The 21,369-nt window shown below is 48.7% G+C and overlaps 2 protein-coding genes across 2 annotated transcripts; one reads left to right on the top strand and one right to left on the bottom strand.

The window, feature by feature from the left end:
• Nucleotides 1-2,858: 2,858 nt before the first annotated feature.
• Nucleotides 2,859-14,468, bottom strand: WDR93 (WD repeat domain 93). Its single transcript, XM_051628727.1, has 16 exons — nt 14,108-14,468; nt 13,155-13,350; nt 12,480-12,544; nt 12,185-12,263; nt 11,254-11,359; nt 10,720-10,749; nt 9,735-9,802; nt 8,901-9,084; nt 8,632-8,702; nt 8,098-8,184; nt 7,653-7,784; nt 6,598-6,814; nt 5,772-5,832; nt 4,864-5,020; nt 4,557-4,737; nt 2,859-3,359 (listed from the first exon to the last, which is right to left on the bottom strand). Exons 1-16 carry the CDS (start codon nt 14,360-14,362, stop codon nt 3,242-3,244), a joined length of 2,007 nt encoding a protein of 668 aa, XP_051484687.1. The 5' UTR covers nt 14,363-14,468; the 3' UTR covers nt 2,859-3,241.
• A 631-nt stretch (nt 14,469-15,099) lies between these two features.
• Nucleotides 15,100-20,017, top strand: PEX11A (peroxisomal biogenesis factor 11 alpha). Its single transcript, XM_051628603.1, has 3 exons — nt 15,100-15,202; nt 15,615-15,730; nt 17,281-20,017. Exons 1-3 carry the CDS (start codon nt 15,147-15,149, stop codon nt 17,844-17,846), a joined length of 738 nt encoding a protein of 245 aa, XP_051484563.1. The 5' UTR covers nt 15,100-15,146; the 3' UTR covers nt 17,847-20,017.
• Nucleotides 20,018-21,369: the final 1,352 nt, after the last annotated feature.

A 21,369-nucleotide genomic window follows, 5' to 3' on the forward strand; every position in this document is an offset into this window, starting at 1 on the left:
GGGTGCAGCTCCTGGAGTACATGACACTTCAGCTCTTCTAAGGACCCCAGTCCTTCCAACAGCACAGATGTGGTTTATGCAAACAGCCCAAACATTTTTTTGGCCCTCAGGAGTGGGGGAAACTTATCAGATCAGCCTCTGATTTCCTCTGCTTCCACAGCACAAGCAAGTATGCAAAGAAGTAAGATGACATTTGGCTTCTTGCAGAGAACAGCAGATAATTTAGTGAGATTAAAGAACAGGCTCCTTCCTCTCCCACAGCAACAATCTCCGCCTGGCTGGGCAGCAGCCTGGCTCTGCTGGAAAGATGCTGCTCGAGCGCCTCTCTGTGGATCTGAGCTCCTCTTCCTCCCGCTCACAAACCCTTCTCAATCCCCCAACCGATTTTTTTTTATTATTTTATTTTACATTTTTAAATGCAGAGTCAACTTACTCCTCTTCTACCCAGGTAGCACTTCTGAGTTCACTGAACTTGGCACTAAGCTAGGAGTTGGCCCAGCCAGAACTCTTACTGTTTCACCTTTTGATGGGAATATTTATGATACCTCTCAAGGCCTTTCTGTAATTTCCAGCAGCAGAACAGATCAAACTGGTTCAGATTTACAGCTGCCTGGAGCTCACAGAGTGACCAGAAATGGAAGAATTGCTGGCATGGGCATTGTCTTTGGAATAAGCAATCAGGTGCCTCTGGTCCTCTCCAAAACATGCTGTGGAGCTGAGCACACAGCTCCATCACCAACATGTGTGTCAACACACTGATCACACTAATTTCTCTGTATTCCTTCGAAGAAGCAGGAACCAAATGATCCCCTGCTGAAGTCATGAGTAAAAACAAAGGCTCTTCATCAGCCTCCTGCAGCTGCTTGTTGTTTTCCTTTCTCTGTGGAACCTGCCAGCTACTGGTTAGCCTGGCCAAGCACATGATTAGGGTTTTAGAGAAAATTCAAACTGCAAACAAACAAGCACATCTTGAGATGAATACACACAAACTGATGGGTGCACAGTACATCTACCTCTTCAGCAGATCCTGTTATGCCTCTTCTTCTGATGCTAGGAAAGCCCTGCTCTTCCTCTGGATGGAAAGCAGATGGGGTAGGATTAAGGGCACAGAGCCCCAAACCCTTTATGTTTGCACAAGAATTAGACCCAGTGCTGTTCAAGGGGCCACATATGACTTGTGCTGGCTCTCTGCAGCACAGAAAGCAGTGCAGGAGTAGGAATTCCTTCCCTGTGCCCAGTTATGGCAGAAGGTCCATTTTTTCTTAACCTATCACATAAATAAAATAATGAAGCTGTTACTTGCACCACAGCAAGAACAGACAAAAGGATCGAGGATTCTTCCTTGTGTGCTTCAGTGCTGAGCCAGGTGGCTCATTTCAAGCAGGCATTGAAGGTGGTTTGAGCTAACGTGCTTGACTTGGCACCAAAGCAGATGGCAAGTGCTCCCACAACCCAGCATCAATGTCCATAACACCCAGACGAGCTGTGAAGCTGTAATCTGTGGCAGATGGAAAATGACAGCACAAAAGGCTTTGCTATGGCCCTCAACGCCCTCCACAAAGGTAGCAAATAGGAAGGTCTTGTATTTTGTATTTTTCCAGAGCAAAACCAAGCATCTGAAAGTGTGAAACAAGTCTCCCCTTTCCTGTCTCCACAAAAGACTTCATTTCCAGGGGACAAACTGAGACTTCTCATCAAAGCCTAATCCAAACTAAGACAACTTGCTATGAGCAACTGAAACAGGACCATGGCATGGGAGTGCCTACGTAGCTCAGCCTGTGCTGCATCCCTGGCACCCTGCACTGGTGCTTTGCTGAACCTTTAAGGGAGTCATGAGAGGGAGACCTGGAAAAAATGCAGCTCACCCATGCTCCCAGATTGGAGTGGCTGTTGGCAGATCTGTCAGATTCTTTGTGGATTAGGCAGTCATCTTGGAAGCACAATCAGTTGTAAAAAGATTGAGGCTTTCTCATGGTTTTTATGCTCAAGAAAGCAAATGTTGGCTATGTGGAAGAATGGATGGTTTGGGTCTCCTCCCCTACAGCCCCTCAAGCTCCCGAGGACCCCTGACTGCCTCAAGAGCAACAAAGATGCCCAGTGCAAACCACAGTTACACTGTCAGCCCCCCACTGAGTGCTCCCACTCTGCAGCTCATGTCTAGGTCCTGCCAGCCTCCCACAGGACTACAGGTCTGTGAAAAACAGACCCCAGAGCCTGCATAGTTTTTTGTCCCACCTGACTAGTACACAGGGCAAGCTACCTACTTAATACATTTCTAGAGTAACAAATATATGGGTGCTTGGCCCTTGCATTGCCCCTGCTAAGTGTCCTGTGTGGCCTGATGCTTCAGCTTTTTAAGGTCTTTGACCAAGATGCTGGCCATGCTCCTGGCCTGTCTTTGACTTGGTACAGCCCTGGTTCCTCTGAACCTCCCCAGCTTCCATCCTGCTCCTCAGTAGCATCAGTACTTGGCTCTAACACCAGCTGTAGCCTGACCTTAAACCAGAGAGCCTGCCTGCCCATTTCCAAACTGCAATTCCTGAGTAGTCCTACCCCAAAGCTGCCTGCTTTGAAGTCAAAAGAAACAACTAGGCTGAGGAACAGTCTGCAGTGCCACTGCTGCTTGGCCCTGCTATGCTCTGGAGGATGCCCTGTTCATGGCTGATTTGCTGCTTGGTTTGGAAAGACCAGATTTCATGTTAAGCACAAGGATGCTGCTGCCTACCCATGTGGGTCAGAGCAGAAGATGAGACACACTGGTAAGCCCCAACAACAGGAGAGAACATCAGAGTCTTATAAATGTCAGCCCTGTGAAAATCAAGAAACCTTTACTGGAGAAAAGGCTTTATTAAGGAGGGACATTGGAACACACCATGTTTCTCTGATGCTCCAGTTCCCTGGGCAGACTCAGAGCTCCAGCACAAATACTTAACTGAAACACACAGGTGCTGAGTGAGAGGCCTTTCATGCCTCAAGACTCCTCCATTAACAGTGTTTGTCTCTGATGAGGAGAAGTGGAACCCTGCTGGAACAGGCTGAGGGTTAGGTAAGGAGAGAGGCAGGGAACAGGTTCCTATGGCTGAGCAGTGGCAGGCAGGCAGCTGCTTCAGATGACAAATTGCTCCAGGCCAGAAAGCAGCAGGATAGATCTGAATAAAGTCACTGTCAAGATATCAGTGCTGGTTTGTGGGTCTGCAGGACTGTGGCAGTACAGAGCTTGGTCCTCAGGTTGCAAGGCTGACTATGGCTTCTTCTGTCCCTTCACCTTCTCTCTCTCCTCATCCATGACAGCTGCTTGTGCCTGCAGCCGACTCCAGTACTCGGGCAACTGCTCCCTGAGCCCCAGCAGGCTCTGCTGCCTAATGAGGGAACAAAATGGCAGTTAAAACAGTCCCTGCCATTCTCCCAGTGCTCAGACAACTCTAGCCTGGCTTCCCAGGGGTCCCTGGGGCTCAGTGCAAATTAAGAAATTCAGATTTCTTGTGTCCAAAAAACCTCATGAGTCCCTCATGCCACTGAGATCTCAAGTTCACTGCTCATGACAGCAATGACCTCCCTGTTTCTCTCTGCCTGTCAGCCTCTGTAGTCATTGGTCTCACTGCAGTTCTAGCTGCTCTGCCTTGAGTTCTCAGTCCCCAGGGAGCAAGGTATCCCTGGAAGTGAGGCCTCCCCTTTTTTTCTGGGATTAGGCAGACAAGAGGCTCCTCTCCAGCTTCATGAGAAGGAGGGACAGAACTGGTGGCAGGTAGCATAGAATGAAACTTTTCTGCACCTAAATAGCCAGATAACACCACAGGCTTCACCCTGGAGACAAGGAATTAGGGAAGCCCACCAAGTAATATGTGCTGTAAGGTCAAACCTGCGCCTACCGGTTCCATTTCAAATTGGAGAATTAAGGCATAGTGAAAAGAACAAATAAAACAGCAATGACACGGCTCTGGCTCCAAGTTCCCAAAAGACGGGATTCGAGGAAAAGGTGGCCCAATAAGAGATGCCACATTGCCATCTAGTGACGCCATGAGCTCAATGCATCAGCGAAGCTCCGAAATCCACCTCGGGAGGAGGTGCTGGGGCCCTTCTCAAACCGAGAAACACCCAGCACAGATTTCTTTAATCATCAAATGAACCCGGGAATGGAGGGAAGGAGCAAGGTACAAAATAATCTCACTTCTGCCTGGCTATGCAATCAGAAGGAAGAAGAAAACACTTGAGTGAGGGTCATATTCCCTGACAAGCCTGCAGAATCCACGTTGCACGAAAGCACATTAGAAGTAGCAAGCCCTCCCTACCTGGAATGACAAGCCTGCTGCAGGCATCCTGACTTATAGCTGTTCCAGGAGGAGTTGTTCCAGGAGGACAGAAAGGAGAGGAGGAAGGATTCTGGGGAGATGTCAGGAATCCAGCTACCTTAACATCAACCTTACTCAGACCTAAATTTCTCACAGCACACAGAAGAGCCCAGGAACTCCAGGGTGAGCCCTTGCATGGATCTGAGCAACCTCACTGCTTACAATAATTCAGGTGCACTTACCTACCAGGCAGAAGGAGAATCTTACCTGTCATGTAAGAAAATGTTACATCTCTCAAGCCATGGCAGGTTCTGCAAGGATTTCAGAGGCAAACCTGGTTCCTTTGGGAAAGCCTCCTTCAGTGGGTAGGAATTAAAGTCAAAAATGAAGATGGTGCTGCAGCTGACTCCATTGTGCTCCAATGCATCTGTAAGCTGCTGCTCATCTCCTAGACAGAAACAAGAACAAGGCTGTTGTACCAGGAGTCATCCATAAGAAGAACGATCATGGGTCAATGCAGAGCTGAATGCACCCAGTGACCATGTATCTAAGACCACTGCAAGGTGCTACCCACCTCTAAGCAGCAAGCAGCCATTCACATGATCCACTGTGAACACTGGCTGCCAGGGGGATGCTACAGCATGAGAAGGTGGAGTCCTGAAGTGGGAAACAATCTGTGAAGTGGCAGTGTTCATCAGGGACACTGTGCCATCCCAGGAAAAGACCAAGGCCTGAAACAGCAAATTGACACTTAGAAATAGATGTAAAAGAAGTGAAAACCATTTCCTGCAAAGGACATGGAATGACATTCAGGATTTCATATCCCCAGTTATGATGCTATTTTCTTTGCCTGCTCAGTAGTCATAGGGTCACAGCATATCAAGAAAAGGCCATGCAGGGAACTTGGACTGGAATTACTGCAGGTTGGAATTGGAAAAGGGCAGCAGGGCAGGCTAGAAATGAACTAGATCCAGCCTTCTGTACGGATGGTTCTGGCAAGGGGCTTTAGTCCTTTCCTGCCTGTGTTTGAAAACTTTCTGAGGCCACTTGAAAGGTCTGGCTGAACCTGTGCATGTAACTTCTTCTCACCATGATGCCCTCTCATATTTGACCCTGATGCCTGAAGCTTCACAGCTGAACCTGCTCATCTTTGCAGTTGGACCTGTCCATGTGCAGAGGGCCTCTCATGCCTCCCACCTCAGTGGTCAATTAGAGGACATGAGTGCAAGGGGATATTGAGTAAGATCATGGAACAGAAATCCTTTGAGAGTGACCAGCTACTTACAGACCTGTAACTGGTGCAGCATGTCCCCATGCTAAAAATAATTGGAGGCTGGGAAGGATGTGAGGGCAATACCATATCTGATTGCCCTGCTCTTTCTCTTATAGACACACAGTTACAGTTGCTACTGGAAGCAAGATCCTAGGCCAGACAGACCTGTGATCTCACCCAGTTCTAGGAGAACAGGCAGGAATACTCACTGCACTGGGGAATGCCAGGACAGGCACCAGGGCACTGATAGCAAGATTTGGATCTTCAGGCCTGTAAAAACAGACCCAGGATTATGGCATTGTTTAATGTACCTGGCATGAGAGGCTGCAACAGTGACAATGGCAATTTATGGCACATGGGCTGGCATAATGTTCAGGCCAAGCCCCTTCCCTGTGGAGACAAAGCCTGCCTCCTCCTGGGCAGGAACCCCCGAGACCCTTCCCTGTGCCGAAGGGAAGGGAAGGGAAGGGGGAAAGAAAAGAAAAGAAAAGAAAAGAAAAGAAAAGAAAAGAAAAGAAAAGAAAAGAAAAGAAAAGAAAAGAAAAGAAAAGAAAAGAAAAGAAAAGAAAAGAAAAGAAAAGAAAAGAAAAGAAAAGAAAAGAAAAGAAAAGAAAAGAAAAGAAAAGAAAAGAAAAGAAAAGAAAAGAAAAGAAAAGAAAAGAAAAGAAAAAAGATAGGTGGCAAGAAATGCTTCTTCTGACTTCTAGGGGGAAGTTATTCTGGTAAGGGGAGAAGAGAGAAGAAAAAGTGCCCCTGGCAATCACCCAGCTGGTTGAGCACCAGTCCTGAAACAGTGCCATGAGCACTTGTGTTCTAGTGCATAAAAGAACACAGAAACACCCCTAGTTTTGGCATAGCCATGGATTTTAGGACTGGAACTGACTCCTAGCAAACTGACAGCAGCATGGCAGAGCTATCTGGGTAAAAGCAGTAGGAAGTTCTCTACCCCAGAGAAATCTGGGGCTCTCTGCTGGACCTGACCTCTATGCACACAGTTCCTTTGGCTGGAGTGAGGTCTATCAGACTCTACCTCACCTTTCTGCCAGGAGTGTGATGCTGGACTTCCCAGCCCTGGGAGCTTTCACCAAATAGAGTGAGCTGTCTGTACACAGCACGAGAAGCTGCACGATGGGACAGGCAGGATCTGTACCAGGGCAAGATGCCACCTCACTGGCAGCTGCAGGACTCTGCAGGAAGTGGATACTACGGATGAGACGTTCCTCTAGAATGGCAGTCACAGACAGTGGGCATCCTGGGAAGAGAGGGGAAAAAACAAAATGAAAAACAAAAACAAACCAAAGCAAACAAAAAACAAACCCACAAAACAAACAAACAAACAAACAAAGACAGAAGTTTAGGAAGAAAAATGAGCAGCAGCCACCAGAAAAACCCTGATGGCAGAAGATTATTCTTCTGCCAGGACAATCTCTGCATCATGGCAGGATGACACTAGCACTGAGGGCAGCCTGGACTGTGATGCCACAACAGCCTCAACGGTGACCTCAGGGTGAAGTGACAAAATAGTGACTGTCACTGTCTGACAGCCTTGGGGGAAGACAGTTCTCACTGCAGTAGTTGATGGCCCCTGCAAGGGCTAGGACAGCCACGCTGCATTTGCAACTTCTGGGCAAGCATCCAATAAAAAAAGTCAGTCCAAAGTATTTTCAGATTTGCTGTTGCTGCCAAGCCAGGCTCAAACTCCTAGGGAAGGGAGCAGTTCATAAAATCATAGAATGCCAGGTTGGAAGGAACCCCAAGGATCATCTGGTTCAACTTTTCTAGGTACTACTATAGTTTATATGAGATGGCTCAGCTCCCTGTCAAGCTGAGAATTAAAAATGTCCAATGTGGGAGAATCTACCACTTCCCTTGGGAGACTATTCCTATATTTGACTGCCCTCATGGTGAAAAATTTACCTCTTGTGTCCAATTGGAATCTCTCCAGGAGCAACTTGTGCCCACTACCTCTTGTCTTTTCCATGTGACTCCTTGTAAATACGGAGTCACTATCTTCTTGGGAGCCACCCCTTAAGTACTGGAACAATTCATCCACAGTGATCCCAATACACAATCCCAAAAGGCCGGCTCACCTAGGTGTTTATCCCAAATAGTTATTACTGCATCTTCACATGCCAGTGCCAGGTACCTGGAGCAGGAACTAACAGCTGAGCATGCAATTGGAGCTGCACATGGCCACACAACATCAGGTTTTGGATCAGAGTCTAAAAAGGACATGAAGAGACATTTGTAAGAAGGTGCAGAGCATCCACTCTCATGGTACTAGCATCCAGTCTCTCAATAAAATATGCACCATTCTGTGGCTTCCTTCCAGAGTGGCTTCATCAAAAATTCTGCTAGCCTTTGCAACATGAAGCCCCACCATCCAAATAGCAGCTTAACCCACAAGATAGGCAGCTCTCCTCCTCATTCCCCATTTCCCTGGATTGTGAAGGTCTCACTGAATGACAGCCACTGGCCACTGAGTATCTCCACTTCCCACAGACCACTCAACTAGAGAGAACAGGACTTTCTTACCTGCTTTCTCCTTAAGTGAATAGTTAAGGAAGTACAAGCAGAGATTGTGGTTTCCATCCCAATGCACACTGATGCCAGCTGGAGCATCTGGGACATAGAAGGGGATGACTAAAGAGAGGAGACTGAAGACAAAGAAACAATCCAGGACACTAAAACACCATTAGAATGCTCTCATTAGAGCCCTCATGGTTTCCCTGATGGGATGTACAGAAAATCAGCTCACAGAGAAACTAAATCACAACAAACTTTCCACTTTCCTATTATTTTTATCTTGTCCTTGTGCCACTTCATCATTTTTTGGTGGTTTGGGTGTTCTTTGTGCTGTTTTTTCTCAACTGTGGAGCTAAGTTTGTTTGACCCCATGCCAGATACTGACTTAGAAGCCTTAGGGCTGACATTTTTACCCAGGAAAATGTCCTTGGAGATGGATTCTTTATAGTGAACACAAGTCATAGCCACTGAGCTCTAACTGAAGCTCAATGTCATGCAAAGATTTGTCTCGGAGGGTAACAGCTTTTTGCCCATTTGCATTACCTGACTGTACTTTCATTTCATGTCCCACCTGTAGTATCTGGCTAGGCAAGAGAAAATGAAATGTAGCATGTCTGGAAAAAAAGGAAATAAGAAATAGATGTAAAAGAAAGGCCTTGATAAGTAGGCAGCACTGCAATAAGACCTAGAATTATTCTAGCCCCCTGCCCTGAAGCCTTGGGATGAAGGAGGCAAAGCTAAGACAAAGGCTTCCATATACACTCAAAAAGTGTTGAAGCCTCATGGACTGAAATCCTGGTGTTCTCACTCACCTGGGGATCTCCTCCTTTCTCTGTGTCTCACCCTCAGCCTCGAGATACTCCTGATAAGTGCTGCAGAAGATTGCTTTGTGCTGCTCCCACTGGGAGTCCTTGATTAGGTGGTTGTACCCCAAGCCAAGCATGCTACCATAATCCACTTTCTTCAAGGCATCCAAAGGGCTTTTAAAACTAGTACCTGGATTTGGAACACAAAGGGAAGAGGCACAGCCCTGGAGGAGCAGATAGCATTGAGTGCTCAGAGCACTTCCATGCTTCCTCCTTCAGGGTGGCACTGTCTTGAAGGACACACTGCATCTTCCTGATAGAAGTATTTCAACATCAAGAATGGGTTCTGTGGGACTGCCCATATCACCAGGTCATTTTCCAGCATCTGCAGGCAGGGACTTGGGCAAGCCATCTGAGGACTCAGCTCACTTTGCTATGCTTTTCTGTGATGTTCTCCCTGACAGTGTCCCAGCATAAGGTCTGCTCCCTCCCCATCCTCAGCATTTTCCTACAAATCCAGAGCTCAGAGTGACAAACTAGGGGTGGTGCCAGGTTCCTAGGATTGAGGAAACAACCTCCACCTTCACCAGTCACAATGAGGCCGAGGGTCTAGGATGTTCACTTTGAGACACACTGAAGTGTTTCGTGCAAGCAAAGGTGACACTTGAGATGGTTAGATAAGAAACAACCCCCACTACAGGATTACATGTAACTACAAAGACAGGTCAGGAAGGGACCAGGGAGACTAGAACTGAAACTTTCTGACCTGGTCTCTGGTCATAAGGGCCATGATTCTTTTGCCACCTGAAGGAGGCTGCAGGTTGCAAGTACAGTCCTGACCTGTAATGGGTTTGGGTGGTTTCACTTTCAGCAGCAGCACTGGGAGTCTCAGCTTCACACCAGATCTGCTTGCGATAGATTCCTGCAACAGAAAAACTTCAGTCTGGAAACTCTGCTGTGCCCTACACTGCTGAGTTTTCACCTCTTCATGGGAATCAAATGCTTCCTAAAGGCACTGTATGCAAAGACTGGCTGACAATGCCTAGAAGATACTGGTTTTAGGCTCATTCTTTAGGCCAAAACTCAGAAGTCCGAGAGAGGACACTACTTTCTCAACATTACAAAGGATGCCCTGCCTGGACACCTCCTGTCTTTGCACCCTAAATAACCTCCACTTCTGGCTTTACTAATCTCTCTGAATTATCCTTGTTGTAGCATAGGCCTGGGAGGGGCAGAGCAAAGCTCAGGAAGAAAAAGAAAAGAAACAAAAAAAAAAGAAAAGAAACAAAAAACAAAACAAAACAAAAAAAAAAAAAAAGGAGGAGGAGAGTTTGCAGAGAGCTGCTGAGCACAAGAACCAGATTTACTTCAGAGAACTCAGGGCTGGAGAAGATCACATATGTGCTTGGCTGGGAATAGAAAATCCTAACAGGGGACCAGCACAGGTGTGTCCCCCTGTGTCCCCACCACCCACACATACTGACACAGACTTAACAGAAAAGATCTGGCTAAATGATCAACCACATCTGAGAAGGAAGAGGCAGGAACTTGGTTTACATGGAATCAGTGAAGAGGAAACACCTGGGTGTTTGCTTTTGGCTTGGCTAAGTTAAGGATTCTGGGCACAAGGCACCTGTATGTTGAGAGGTGAAATGTAGCAGGGTGAAAGTGATGCAGGAGGGGGTGAAGCAGCAACTCAACATTTCAAAATCCCCATAACAGCTCAGGACATTCATTGAGGCCAGTTACCATCTCTGAAAAACCATCTCCATGCAGGTCCAGACTTTTCTGCCAAAGAACCAGAGAAGACAGTGGTTAGTGCAACCAGGCAGAGACCCTGGCCTGCTCAGGCAGGTTTGGCCACGTACCCACCACACCCCTTGTAGATAGTCTAAAACATGAACCCACGTCAGAGGCCCTGCTGGGACCAGACTCCCAAGTAGAGGTCTCAAGCCCATTTCCCACTCTGCTCCTTCACCTTTCCCCAGTAACATAAGGGAGAAGCCTTGTGGGAATACCCTTACATAGGGCCTCCTCAGATGGGGCAATACTGCTGGGAAAGGAACTGCCAGTTTCAGGGAGGGGCAGCAGGAATGCTAGCCCAGGGACCAAGGGATCCTCACTGGAAAGCCTGTTTTGGGAGAGTAAACATGTCCCAATAAGACAAAGGCCTTATGAAACATGGGATGGGCAGCTGTACAGCTGTAGAGATACCTAGTCCATTCCCTGGGCTGATAGACTTGTTCAGCCTGTATCTTGCTGCCACTGTCTGCAGGAGCAAGGCTTGGGGAAAGACCTGTAGGCAAAAGCGTAGAAGAAGGCACAGTGGGACATGGCACTGGTTTGTACCATAGATATCCAGCTTGACCTCCTCTCCTTGCCAGCAGCTCCTGGGCTCCCTTCCATCACCTTCAGCCAGGAATCCTTAGGCAACCGGTAGATCTCCAGCCAAGCTTTTGTGCTGTCTGCATTGGGAAAGCATGTTGAGCAATTGGAAATCAGGAGAAAAGGTCTTTCAAGCAAGCAGCCTCTGTTATCTTACATACTTAAAAGAAGATTTGGAAATGTTTTTAAATATAAAACACATGTAAGCTTCCTGCAGCCCACCTGTCCTCCCACCTAAGGCTGGACATGCTTGACTGAGACTGACATCTCAGCCTCCAGCTCAAGTCCTCAAGGTCCCACATCCACCAAATAAATTCCATCAAGTGACTCAGCCAAAGAATTTGACCTGTAGCCTCTGAGGTGAAGTAAAAAGTGAGACTCAGTCTTATACTGGTTCTCTGTGGATGTTACCTATCCAATTATCAGCATGTGTCCAGGCAGATTCGACCAAATGTAAGAGCAGAAAGCCTGCTAGCAGCAAATGAGTTGACCAAGGCAGCTGCCATGAAACAGAAGATTGTTGTAGCAAGAAGTTTGTTGCAGTGTTTTTAGAGACTGTCTCTATGCTGGCTGGCTTATGTCTGCAGAGAAAATTCTCCAAGTTCACATATTTTTCAGTGTGAAGGTGAGCCATAGCAAACCAAAGTTTGGTACTTCTGGAGAGGAGAGGGAAACCTGCTTTCACTGACCCTTCTGGGAACTGCACCAACCGGTCCCAGAGAGCTCACTTTTGGGATTAGTCTGGATCCACACCAGACCTTTTGGAACGGACAGGGAGTGGCAGGAGCAGGTCTCTTAAGCAGGAGGAGACACTGGCAGGGAACACAGAACGCTTAGAGCGTTTAAAGAGTATCTCTGTTAGGACACAGCAGCCCTCACCCAACACACCAGGCTGTTGCACTTGCCTTGCAGCAGGACTCCTGCGCAGTGCCCCCCCGGGGACAGCACCATCTCCACACAAGCACTTTGCTTGCTGAGATCCTCCTGCCAAAGAAAAACAGGCTGCCATCAAAGCAGCCTGATTCAGAGGCCTCACACAGTTCTCAACAGGGTGAAGGCCAGACAGATTGTTGGAAGAACAGGAATAAATATTGGGCAGCACTCTCCATTCTTTTCTCAGAGACATTCCTGAGGGCAATTACTCCTCTCCATTACTTACTACCCTGTTCCCAGTGTCTATGGAATTAGCACACTACTTACTGTTTCGTTTAGGATTTTAACAAGTTGGAAGCTTTCATTGTGAAAGCAGAAGAGCCAGACAAGCCCTGGAATAGAAATACAGAAGTAGCTGTATGAGGAGAAGTGAACAGATGGTAGCCAGGCTCTCAGGAGATGGCTGTTACAATATGTGCAGGATAGTGGACAGGACTACAATTTTTCCTGGGCTCAAGGAAGAGTATCCCACTACTTCCAGCACCAGCAAGCACTTGATTACACATAAAGATGGATAAGCCAGCTTGAAAAGTACCTCCATCAGAATTGACAGGTTTCAGAACTAAGCTGTTCACCATAGGGCTGTGCAGTTACAGGTGCTGAAGCAAAGCACAGGCAGGAGGTCATACCTAGCAATGGCTCTTTCTCTCTGGTCCAAGGTATTCCTAAAATTTACTGCGCTTCACTCTCAGCTCTGCATCTGCCTCTGCTGCTCCAGAGAGACACCAAACCCACACCCTCTACTAATCACAAGGCCCTAAGGCCACTCTGTCACCCTACAACCTCTCATCTTATGCCCTCCTTGCAGGGCTTTCTAGGAAACCTGTCAGCCATTCTAACGTTCCTCCTGATTCAGCACTCTTCCATGCTGCAGCTGCCAGCTGTTCAGCTCCAGAGCACAGCCATCTCCTGCTAGGTCAAGGAAACCCATGTCACACTCACCCATTTCATCCACAGCAAGCAGGACGTGGCAGTCATTCCCCAAATCTGAGGCACGGATGGCACAAATCTCTGTCTTGACTGCATCCCAAACACCGGCCTCCTCACAGTCCGACACCTCAAAGGCAGCCAGAGCCTCAGACAGGCCAACAAAGATGTATTTTCCAGACACCACAAGGCAATTGGCTCTTCCAAATACCTGTCAAGAAAGGGAAAAGGTGAGTGTAGCCAGCAGTGGAGGATACATCATACTAGCCATTTACTCCTGGGCTTTCACCAACAGAAAAGGCTGATTTATTCTACAAGGAGAAAATTTTTGTCTGAGCTTTCATCAGGACAGCAGGGAAGGGGCTCTCATCTCTGTCACAAAGACTGTTCTGTGTTAGGAATGAGAAAGCTTGCTCCCACCTTTTCCCTTCCAATAAACAGTAGGGGCTTCAAAGGCCAATAACTCAGGAGCACTCAGCCCTCCCACTGCAAACACGGAGCTGCAAGGGGGTGCTGAGCTCCTCTGGGCAACTGCAGAACACCAGCAGATGCCAGAGTATCCTTCTGGATACCTCCAGGTAAAGCTGGGGAAGGCAGCAGTGCCCTTCTGCTCCCAGTGCTCCCATGAGGGTATTCACACACCAGAGAGCTGAGTTTGCCCATTGATGTGCTACTGACTAATCACCTTCCTCTTGGCAAAGAAGGGTGGAGCCAGCCTGAGAAGCAGAAGGTGAACTGAGTGCTGTGTAATACCTGCTTCTCCCTTTTCAGAGAGGTGTGAGAGCTGGGTGGGAAGCAGAACCTGCCAGACAAGCTCAGACACTGCAGCCTTTTGAAGTGAGTCAGTGAGATGGTGGTGGATTCCGAGGAAGGGGATGAGCAGATGGATGTGAAATCAACTGAATGGACATTCTGTGCAGAAAGTGCTACGGTGATGAATGCTACTCCTGCTGTGAAGGGCTCTGTACCTGGAATTCAGCTGTAGGAAAGAGTTCTGTGGGCTGGACCTTCTCTTTTCTGAGCATCTCCCTTCTTTCAATGATTTCCATAGCATTCTCAAAAATCAGCATCACCAGCTTGTTGATCATCCTGAAGGGCTGAGGCAACACGTCACGCTTCCGATCGGGATCCTGCAGGAAGAAATCTTCCTCTTCGTCCTTTAGCCAGTCCTCTTCAGATGGCGAAGGAATTTCCAGGGGATGCCTCCGGGTATACCCAGCCATGCCCTTCCAGATGCAAAGCCCACCAGAGATGCAGGAATCACAGCAGATGCAGAAGAGCAAAGACTCGTGGAGTATCTACTGTCATGAGGTAACAGGGGGATGGGGAGAGAGGGAAGATAATTAACCATCTCCAAGAGGGAAGGGGGTCCTGTCAATGCAGCAGCCAGAGCAACCCTGCTCTGTAGCGCCCAGTGCTACTGGCTGCACCGCCTCTGCTGTTACTGAGAGGTTTTGCCCTGCCCTGGGAACACCGGCCCCCACACCCGTAGGCTGCCTATGGAGTACGGGAGCGCAAAAGCTTTGGCACGAGCTTGTCTAGGGATTCAGGACCAGCATTCAAACATATTAGCTTTGTCCTTCACTAAAAGACTTATTCGGCCCCAACAAAACCCCAGCAATGAGTCTGGAAAGCGGACGATTTCACCGGGAAGTTATAAACTTCGTTTCCAAACCGCCGGGTGGGCTCCAGGCGGGCCCCCGGGGCTCGCTGCGGGCCGACCCCCCGCACCACGGCCTGACCTGGCAGCGGGAGCCGGGAGCCCAGGGCTCGGGCCGGGCCGGGCCCCGCTCTCCTCCCGCCTCCCGCGGGACCGGGCGCCGCGGCCGGAGGGAGCTTTGAGCGGGGACACCGGCGCCGCTGGTGACAGTTGCCGTGGCAACGGCGCGACGCCGCGCGGCCCGGCCGGGAACGCGCCCCGGAGCGGAGGGTTCCCCGGGCGGGGCGGGGAGCGGGGCGGGGCGGCCCCGCGCACCTCCCGCGGCTCCCGGCCCCTCCGCCGCCGCCATGGAGGGCTTCGTGGACTTCACCAACCGCAGCCAGGGCCGCGACCAGATCTTCCGGTGAGTGCGGGACCGGCCGGAGGCTCTGGCCGCCGAGACGCGGCCCCTCGGTGCCGGCTCCCGGGGGGCCGCCCCGGGCGTGTCCACCCTCGCCCCTCTGGCCTCGGGCTCCCTGGGGATGAGCCCCCATAGGAGCCCCCAGCCGCTCCAGGGCGCCCCGCTAAGGCGGGAGAGCTCCCCGCTGCCCCGGGGGGCTCCAGCCCGCGGGGGCTCCAGCCCCGCCGTGCCCCGGGCCGCCCCGCCGTGCCCATCCCGGCCTCAGCCCCCGCCCGCGCTGCTGCCCCTTCCCCTGGGTAGAACCGGGCCTGGCACTGCGGGGGGGGGACACCTCAGTAGCTGCCCTGCCGCTGCCATCCCTGCGAGTTATCCCCCTTTCACCTCTCTACCGTTCTCCTCGTTTTTTCCGTTCCAGAGCCACTCAGTACACATGCATGTTGCTTAGCTATTTAATAGAGCATAAGCCTCATAAAAAGAAGCTGGTAATGAAACTCAAGCAGTTGGAATCTAGCATGAGCTCTGGCCGGAAAAGTAAGTACCTGGTGTCTAGAGGGATAAGTGCTTCACTTGCTCCTTCCAGCAAAACAGCTCCTGGCCTTGTGTTCTCTGTGGTTAACTTACCTTGAGCCATACAACCTCTTTTAGGATATTCACAGACTTGTCAATAGACCTCATCCCTGCCTTGCCTTGCCAGGCTAGACAGGGCAGAGCAGATGTTTGTTAGTTCCTCAGCCTCCTCCAGTCAGGCAGCCTGAATGATCACTGGGAGAACCGGAGAAGTAAGTTATCAGCCAGCTGTTGCTGCAGAGATGGAGCTGACATCTGTGTCCAAGGACAGAGCACAGAGTCACCATGCAAGGCTCACTGCCTGCACCCTCCTTAGTCCTTCCAGCTAAGGGCTTGAGATGGCCTAAAGTTAGAGATCATCATTCCAATAAAATAACCTCCGAAGGACCATCCTTCAATATGGCTGTTTATATCCTACTTTGCATATTCATTTTCCTTAGCTTTTTACACTCTACTAAATCATATCCCCTTCCATGCTGTTCTCATAGTCTCACCCTTTGCTTCACTTTGTTCTGCTTCACACTTGCATCCCTGACAGTCACGCTGTTGCTGTAGTTGTGTTGCCTGCTTTAGGGTTGATCTTACACCTACTTATCAGTTGCTCAATCCTGGAACAGCTTCAACAGATGAGGCAAATATTCTAATTTAATGTGTTACCATGTGTATTATTATTCCAGTTAGCTCCAGAGGATGGGGATTTCTAGCAGAGAGGCCAGCTGGTTTAGCAGCATAGCCATAATTCTCTTGCTTCTGCTAAACAAATCTCATAGACATCAAGCCTAAACTCAGGACTCTTGCAGTTCCACCAAGCTTGGGTGTTGTTATTGTGAGTGTGCAGCAGGCTATAAAAAGTATTTTGCATAATATTGTATTAACATTCATGGGATGAAACCTGAGCTGCACAGTGGATGGAATCGGGCTTGCCATATATTGGAGCCTGAAATGGAATATCCTGTTCCTGTTTGGAGGGAGCTGTGAGTATCTCTGACAAATTCAGGCCTAAGGAGGGATTTGGGTCTCTGTGTGCTTGACACGTGAATCACCAGCATTCACAAAAGCTTGGGAAAGATGGAGCTTGTGGTTGCAACAGGGTTAGTGCAGTTAACATCTCCTGTCCACAGTTAGGTGAAGTCCAGGGAGGTGTACAGCTGAAATTGGAGGCTCTGTTGATGTCCCTTTTTTGCTGACACTGGCTCATTCGGAGCCGTTGGTGATCCTGGTCCAGAGGGTACCCAGGTGCTGAGAACAGAGTGGCAGGAGAGGGCTGCAAGTCCTGGAGACTGACAGAACTTGTGCGTAGGTCCTGAGCTGCTGTAGGACAGAACACCCCTGCCCTCACTAACACTGGCTTCTCACACTGTGAGAAGAAAATGCTTAAGCACAGAAATGCCAAAGCCCTTTAAGTTTTTTTAAAGTCCATGTGGACAGTGGCATGTTGAGTTGTCCTGCTGAGGGCTGTGTGTCTGGCTGAGGGAGGGGCCAGGCCATGCTAACCTTTGTGGAGTTTCTTGCAGTGTTCAGACTGGGCAACATGGTGCACGCCTTGGTGGCAGCCAGGAGGAGTAGAGAGCTGCCAGATGTGGTCGCTCGCTTCTGCCTCACAGCCTCCAACCTGACCCGGGCCCTCTATTTCGTCTGCGATGCCGTCCTGTGGCTGAGGAGCGTTGGGCTCCAGCCTCACCTGGATACGCCCAAGTGGCGGAATTGGGCTGCCAAGTGTTACTACGTTTCACTCCTGATGAATCTAGCCAGGGATGGGTATGAGATCTCCTGGAGGCTGGAACAAGCTGTGCAGGAGGAAAAGACAAAGGAGAATTTCCTCTGGGACAAGCACAATCAGGAGCTAAACTCTGTGAAATGTGATAGTTTGCATGGTGTCTTCCTCCTGCTGTTTCAGATCCTGAGAAGACATCCTCCTTTGCTGCTGGACTTGGTGAAGAATCTCTGTGATCTCTCAGGCCCTTTGGATACCCTAGGGATCTACAAGACCAACCCAGGAGTGATTGGTTTCTGTGGTGTCCTCTCCTCCCTGGTGGGGATCCTCACATTAGCAAGCCCACATCTGAAGCTGAAACAGTGACATAAAAGGAGCAAACAGCTTTGATACTCTGATAGGTTTTTATCCTCCATATGGCACTTTCAAAATGAACATGTCTCACAGTAACCTCAAGATTAACTTTGTCCTCTGAGTGAGTGAATTCTACCCTTTTTCCTTCCCTGTGTCTTTGCGGATGAGGCTGGTGCCATGACACACTCCCTGATGGAGTGGAGATGGGAGAAGGCAGAGTAATATTTCACAAACAAAAACAGGACTTGGACCATGGCTGCTAGATAAAGAAATATTAATGTTCCAATATTTTCATACAGAGTTACGAAACAACTGCATAGACAACTGTAATAGGCATATGACTCATAACTAATGTTTACACTGGAACACTGGAGTTCACCAATTAAAGGTTCCTACAGTCAGATTTTCTATAGTGGGTTCAGGCAAGTTAGGAGCTGTGGTTAAAATGGCCTGAAGTCCAGTACGAGTGTTCTGATGGCTTTGGGTTGATGGATCCTGTTATTTGTAGGCAATGGTTTGAATGCAGTTTGACGGTAACTGAAGAGTGGTATGATCTGACCTTCTCGTGACCTCTTTAACACGCAGTGGTGACACTGGATCTGTGGTCTAGTGAGTGCCAGCTTGTGTCCCAGGAAATCAGCACTTTCTGTTTTTCCTTCAATAATGTGAGCCAAGGAGCATTGGCCACCAAGTCTGACTTCTCCAGCAGGCCATGGCTGAGGGTTCGGGTGAAGGACAGCGTGGGGGAGAAGCTTGTCTGGGTGCTGATGATGCTGTGATTTGTAGGGAACTGGGTTTCCAAAGCTGTGAATCTGGAACCACTCACAAGCACTGAATTTCCCATTACACACCCACCTTAACTCCCAAACCCCTGTGATTCCAAGTGCAGCAACATTCCATTAATCATATTGAGATAAGGAGTTTGTTTTGCTGTTTTCATTTTATGGGAAAAAAAATCCAGTATAATAAGGAGCTTTGGAACCTGCAGTTAAGGAGAGAAGCCTGGCTCAGAGCTCATTGAGTCAGAAATACTGCAAGGGTGTGTTTCTAGTTGTGTAAGCTCCTGGAGGAAAGGGAATGGAGTTGGTTGTCATACTATCAGAATGCCCTGTGAGATGAAAAGCTTATTTCTGGATTTGGGCATTCATGGTTTAGATTTTCCTATTTGACCCTCCCTATCCTTCCCTCTCATGACCACAAGATTTCTTGTGTGTTCCCTCACTGGTTGAATGGGTTCTGCCATTTGAAAATGCCTCACTTAGCCCTGCAGCTGCATCATTGCTCATCACTTACCTCACTGGGAATGACTGCCTGGCAGTGTAACCCAGGCTGAAGAAGAAATGCCGTGTCCAGCTGTCTGACATGGCTTGCAGTCTTTGTTGCTCCTGGCTTAGCAGAGTACCAGTTCCGACACCACCTGAGAAAAATTTGCACGTTAAATATGAGATAAAATTGTATTTTTAATTCATCAGAGTTAGGCCTGTGTGTTCTCCTATTTTCTGGTGCAAGGACTCCTTGCTTAATCTGTTGGGAGTGCTTGAGAAAAAAACTTGCTGGGCAGGATAAATAAGTGTGCTTGAAGACCAAATGTGGCCTTCAGCTGCTCTGCTTTTTAATATGGAAATGGACGCCATTACAAGTAGAGCATACTGGCAGTCCATACCATAACGGAGCATTATATATGGGATATGTTGTCTTCAAGGGCTTTCTCACCTTTTTAACAATGGAAGTTTTTTGTTTCCTAACTCCATTTGCCTTTGAGCTCTGAAAATGTGAGTTCTGTCCCTCCCTTGGTCAGGTTCGATCCTTATCCCTGTGTGTAGCAACCTCTGTAAGGAAGGAAGAGGAGTCTTGATGAGGCAAAGGAGGTTTGGCCAGCTTTTGCCTACAGAATTTCATCTTCAGCCTGGCTCAGCCTTACCTGTCCCATTCTACATGATGCAGGTTGGAGCATCCAGGAGTGACTCTGTTTACTGGATGTTAAACACTAATGCCTTCTGCTCTCCAGCTGGAGACTAGAAATTTAATGTACCTTAACATAATATGACTGAGGCCATAGAATCATGATCAGATGGAGAAAATCCTTTTAGTGCCTTTTTTTTTAAAAAAAAATCTGTTTCTTACACAGCAGTTGGAATAAGGACAGCTGTTTCAACACAAGCAATAAACTGAGATGAGTGTGACACCGTGTCTCTGTGTGTAACTTGGAAGGTGGGGGAAAGAGATACTGAAGGAGGAATCCTCCCTCCCATCCCTGAGTTGTATGAAGGACCATACCATGAAACAGCCTTTCATCTGGATGGGTCTTCATGTCATAGGGCAAATCCCTGTATCTGTTTAACAACAAATTCCTGTTCAGGGCAGGGAGCAAAGGGTAACATCTCCAGCTGAGATGGGGAGGGATGGAGCCAGGATAACCATTAAACTGAGCTTACTGTTAGTTCCTGTGCCCTGCACTAAGAGCCTTGTGTACTGGAAGCTCCAAAATGTCAGTTCCTGAACAATGTATAAAGGCTCGTGTTCAGCAGTGGTTTAGCAAGAGGCTCCTTCCGAATGACTGGCCTCACACACATTTCTTAATGGAAACAGTTAAGAGAAGAGTGGTCTGTGTGAGATGTGCAACAGGATGTTCTACTTACCAGCAATGCCTTCCTCATGCTGATCCTGTGCTTGCCATGACATTTCAAGAAATGCATGAGCCATTTGGGATTCCCAGGTGAGCGGCAAGAACAATCAAAGGTCTGAACAGCAGCATCTCCAGAGAGGGATTGAATGAACCGGTTCTGTAGAGGAAAGGTGACCAGGGGAGGGTGTGAAAAGTCTTCAAGTGTCTAAATGGTTGGCTGCCAAGAGGAAGGCAATAAATGGGTCTCTAAATTGGTCCAGGGGGTAATACGTATATATTGCAGCAAAAGAGAAGTCACACTGGTAACTTTTTTTGAACTGTTGAGTAAAATAGAAGACTAAATGGGTTGCCTAGGAAGGCAGTCCTTAAAAAGAAAGTGGACAAGCATCTGCCAGCAGTGATTTACAGGGTGCTGATCCTGCTATAGAACATGGAAATAAATTAGCTACCTCTCCAGCCCCCTCCCAGACCTAAGTGTTATGATTCCTTGCAGATCTTGGGGGATCTGGCTCACCCCCTCACCATGGTGCATTAATGGCTAGGGAGCAGACTGTGGAGACAAGGCTGTAAAACTTCTTGCCTGCACCCAGCCGATGTGCTGAGCTCTGAGTGCTGCCTGCAGAAACACAGAAAGTGTTTCTAGTATGGGTGGGTGGCAGGGGTGGTGGTACCTTTGCACTGCAGAGCCTGGGGCTGGCACAGCCCTGGCCCCAGAGGAAGGGGAGGAGCAAAGGCATTGGTAGGGCAGAGGCTGTGTTGTCATCTGTTGATCCCAGCTCCAGCCAAGGCAGAGAGAAGGTTGGCAGGTTCCCTGCTCTTTCAGCAAGGCCAGCAGGGCTGGAAAATCTCGGTGCCAAGAGAGCAATCTTTGGAGCAGGCGGCTGCCCTTTGTCCTGCTCTCTGGAGGGC

The sequence above is a fragment of the Apus apus genome, chromosome 10 (assembly GCF_020740795.1).
Source record: "Apus apus isolate bApuApu2 chromosome 10, bApuApu2.pri.cur, whole genome shotgun sequence".
Classification (NCBI taxonomy): domain Eukaryota; kingdom Metazoa; phylum Chordata; class Aves; order Apodiformes; family Apodidae; genus Apus; species Apus apus.

Bases quoted from the DNA above. Each gene is read 5' to 3' on its own strand.
- WDR93 (XM_051628727.1), bottom strand. From the start codon at position 14,362: ATGGCTGGGTATACCCGGAGGCATCCCCTGGAAATTCCTTCGCCATCT. The intron at 12,545-13,154 runs GTGAGTGTGACA...TTTCTATTCCAG, and splicing joins GCTTGCTGTGGATGAAATGG to GGCTTGTCTGGCTCTTCTGC. The intron at 5,833-6,597 runs GTGAGGTAGAGT...CTGTTTTTACAG, and splicing joins ATCACACTCCTGGCAGAAAG to GCCTGAAGATCCAAATCTTG.
- PEX11A (XM_051628603.1), top strand. From the start codon at position 15,147: ATGGAGGGCTTCGTGGACTTCACCAACCGCAGCCAGGGCCGCGACCAG. The intron at 15,203-15,614 runs GTGAGTGCGGGA...TTTCCGTTCCAG, and splicing joins GGCCGCGACCAGATCTTCCG to AGCCACTCAGTACACATGCA. The intron at 15,731-17,280 runs GTAAGTACCTGG...AGTTTCTTGCAG, and splicing joins CATGAGCTCTGGCCGGAAAA to TGTTCAGACTGGGCAACATG.